This window comes from Carassius gibelio, chromosome A15 (assembly GCF_023724105.1).
Source record: "Carassius gibelio isolate Cgi1373 ecotype wild population from Czech Republic chromosome A15, carGib1.2-hapl.c, whole genome shotgun sequence".
Taxonomy (NCBI): Eukaryota; Metazoa; Chordata; class Actinopteri; order Cypriniformes; family Cyprinidae; genus Carassius; species Carassius gibelio.
This window is the reverse complement of record NC_068385.1, coordinates 8,992,578-8,996,766: the sequence shown is the minus strand read 5'-3', so window position 1 is coordinate 8,996,766 and position 4,189 is coordinate 8,992,578. Positions and strand designations below refer to the sequence as shown.

The 4,189-nt window shown below is 34.6% G+C and overlaps 1 protein-coding gene across 1 annotated transcript in view; it reads right to left on the bottom strand.

The window, feature by feature from the left end:
• Positions 1-988: 988 nt before the first annotated feature.
• The window catches only part of LOC128029098 (solute carrier family 12 member 9), a 35,156-nt gene continuing 31,955 nt past the window's right edge, over positions 989-4,189 (bottom strand). Inside the window, exons 12-13 of the mRNA XM_052616625.1 lie at positions 4,135-4,189; positions 989-2,905 (exon numbers count right to left, since the gene is read on the bottom strand). The exon at positions 4,135-4,189 is cut by the window's right edge and continues 92 nt beyond it. Of these exons, the coding sequence (XP_052472585.1) occupies positions 2,010-2,905; positions 4,135-4,189 (951 nt within the window). The 3' untranslated portion in view covers positions 989-2,009. The remainder of the gene's footprint in view (positions 2,906-4,134) is intronic.

Here is a 4,189-nt window from a genome sequence, read left to right as displayed (position 1 = left end):
GTGTGTGTGTGTGTGTGTGTGTGTGTGTTTGCTGCAAATGGCATCACAGCACTATGAAGGGTCTTCTGGTACCTGCAGCGCTATGACAACCGCTTCCATCACCACGGTGATAAAGATGCTCTGACCCGACAGGCCGCTGCTGCAGGACTGGATGTGACGTGATGTCACCGCGTTCGATCATTTTAGTTCATGGATGCCGTCCAAATAAGCACTCGACCTCATTTAGCTCAGGTAAGAGTCCTTCAGCTAACCGGTTTCGCTCACATTCTCCGATGTTCACTCAAAGACCTGCTCTTTTATACTTCAGCCTCATGTCTCGCATTCAAATAAACAATGAACAAGACTGCAAAAACTACGAGCAAGACGCCTTCACAACAGGTTAACTAAAACTAAAACTGTACAGTTACACTCGTTTTATTTCAGCTAGTTTCCAAGACACCATTTAAAAATGTAAAACACGAAAAATAAATACGACAGAAATATAACTAATGAAAACTAGAGATAAAAAAAACTAATAATGATGACAAAAAAGTTTAACAACATTACTGAAACAAAATCTAAATAGATATAAAAAGGTAACTCTACAATAAGGTGTCATTTGTTAACATTAATTAATGTATTAACTAACATGAACACACATTTATTACAGTATTAATTAATCTTTGTTAATGTTAGTTAATGAAAATACAGTCAGTTGTCACTGTTAGTTGATGTAAATTCAAAGTGCATTAATGTTAAAAAGCACAACTTTTGATTTTAATAATGCATTAGTAAATAATGAAATTAATTAAGATTAATAAATTCTGTAGAAGTAAATATATATATATAGTATCTTATTTCACCTCAAATCAATAAAAATTAATTTCTTATAATAAACGTTTTTTTTTTTTTTAATGGAGACATTATTTTCACTATAAACCGTAATTATCCACTTATAGTCTCATTGCTATAATTTTAAAGAAATAAAATACATATTCATACACAAGAGTGGCATTTCTTATACTAACTTTAATTTGTGATATGAATAGAGAAAACAAACATTGTATTGTAGCATATATTAACAGGAAAACATCTGCAAAACAGATATTTTATTACAGCAATGAGAATCAAAATTGGGACTCGTGAAAAATAGATGCATTACAAACAATATATTTTTTTTGCAATGAAATGCAACCAAAAAAATGTGTTTCTAAGAATTTACACAAATAATAAACAGTGTCAGTAATGTGTTCAATTAACATAATACTGAGTAGAAAAAAAGTTAAACTATTTTAAATAATTGCAATAAATGATTGCAAAATTAATTTAACTACCTTCGATTCAAATAAACAAATCAACAACTATCAGTAAGCAAACATTATTTATTTTTATTCAATTACTAAACAATTTTTTTTATATACTTCAATTTTACAGTGCTTAAAATGATTGCATATTAAAAACGCTTCAAACACAGAATGGAGTGTGATTTGGAGGTATACTGTCGTACTGTTTGTTAGTCGTGTGTGTGTTTATTATTGTAACACGTGTGGACCCCAAACACACACACACACACACACACACACACACACGACACAAAGCACTTTGGTTTGGTGTCAGTAAAACTGTAAAACTCAGTAGTATCACTGAAGGCAAGAGCTTCGTCTTGGCTGCAAAAAACATTATTATTATTATTGCATCAAGTAAACAAACACACTCACAAATCTTTGTACTTTTGTTGTTGAAATGCAAAATACTTCTGGAGTGTCTAAAAACATCGTAAAACATTCCAGTTGGCATTGAAAAACATTCAAGGACAGCACCGGAATATCACGCGGCAACATTCTGGAATTCCAGGAATGTTACATTGTTACAATCCGAGAAAAGAATAGAACGAGGAGAGATGAAAGAACCGGAATGGATCTATAACATCCTTCGAAGTAAACATGCGAAGTGCTCGAAAAATGCGGAAAATAATCAACCGAACGCGTTTCGTATCTTATAGATTCGTTTATGTGATTAGAACCCGGAGGTCAAAGGTCGGTGGTGATGACCGGCGTGACCCCGTGGATCAGGAGGGTCGGACCCAGGTTACGCGTGAGCAGCTCTAGCTGATGCAGGTAGTCATGGTAACGGCTGGTGTCGGCAGGGGGGCGGGGCAAATACAGGAAGCGGACAGCAGGGGGGCGGAGCGTCTGGTCCAGGATGAGTTGGTTAACCGCTTGTAAATACTCGTCTGACACTCGCGAGGTGTTGCTAGGGAAGCTGTTCGCGAATTCTTTATCGTCTTCGACTCCGTCCTCTTCGCTTTCCGTCTCTTCGATTTTTTCCGAACGCGTCTGCCGCTGCCAATGAAGCGCGACTTGGGAATCCCAGGGAACCGTGCAGATGTCCGCCTTCATTCGGAGATCTTTCAAGAGACTTTTGAGCTTCTGTTCCGTCCCTTTAAGGCTCCGCCCCTCCTCCACGCATAAAAAGAGGCGGAGCTTAGCTTTCTGCCACGCCCTCGTCATGTTGAGAATGCACGCGAGTTGAAGCAAAAACAGCGAGCACGTGTCGACATACGCGGCGCTGTCGGGTCGCAGGAGATTCACCGGCCACACATCGACGAACACGGGCCCCTGGAGCGCCTGCGTACGATCGAACTGATCGAAATATCGCACCAAAGCCACGTTCTTCAGCATCTTCACTGCGTCTGCGATGATGCACACATACTCCTGAGGCCCCAGAGACTTCCCACCCCTGCCCAAGGACACGCCCCCTCGCACCGGCGGGAAATGGAAGGGCGGCTCGCTCTTATCTTCGGGTTCGTCGACTTGAACAGAGCTCTCAGAGAATTTGCACATCGACAGAGAGGAGTCCTGCAGCTGGTCCTGAGGCGGCGTGTCGTCATAGAAACCCAAAACCAGAGTGTTGGGTCGCATACCGCCTGCGGATGACAACACAAAACTAAATAAATAAAAACAAATGAATAAAAAAAAAAAAAACTAAATAAATAAAATACATAAATATATATTACATTGGCATATTTAGCAGACGCTTTTATCTAAAGCGATTTACCGTGCATTCAGGCTAACATTTTTAGCTAACATGTGTCCCCTGGGAATCGAACCCACAACCTTTTGCGCTGCTAACATAATGCTCTACCACTGAGCCACATGAACATTTACACATACACACACACATACACATATGTATTATATATATATATATATATATATATATATATATATATATATATATATATATATATATATATATATATATATATTTATTTATATATATACATACACACAATTGAATAAAAACAAATAATATAAATATATAAATTAATTAGTTAATAAAAATACATAAAATGACAACCAAATAAACAAAAAAAATTTTTTTTTGTAAAATATAAATAAATAGATAAATATTTATAAACTATCAAAAAAACAATAAATAAGCCAATAAAAAATATATAAATAAAAAAACAAATAGTAAAATTATTACGTGTAATAATAACAGATAAATTAAAAAATAAATAAATAGTGCTGATCATGATACAGTGTGCTATGGCAGTTAAACCATTTATTTTGTTTATATAACAACCTTTTGTTTTTTTAATTAATCAAATCTTGCAATAGAGTGACATTTGTTTCAATGAAAATATAACAAATATTTTGCATTATATTTATAAATACTGTAATTCACCAAAAATGTAATAAAAATATATTTTGTGTCAGTTTTTATTTTAAACAAAATATTAGTGATTAATTCACAAAAAAAAAAAAAATTACACTATTACACTGTAAGTCGCTTTGGATAAAAGCGTCTGCTAAATGCATAAATGTAATTTTAATTTATATATATATATATATATATATATATATATATATATATATATATAGCTAGCATTATATACTTTTCATATTTTGGTTAATTCACTAAAAATAATAAACATTTAAAAAAAAATTTGCATTATTCTTTATTTAAACTTACTAAATTACTAAAAGAGAGACATTATCATGATTATTAAAATACAAATACATTTTTATTAGAATTCCTGCAAACCACGCACAATATAATGTTGTTACTCTGTTATAAAATGACTCGTAGTGTAATGTGCATGGTTTTGGAGATCGTGTATGTGAACGGAGGTGTGTGTCTTTCGCTCACCGAGTCCTGATATGAACAGAAGATGCTGAACTCCGTGTCTGACAGAGTCGGCCAG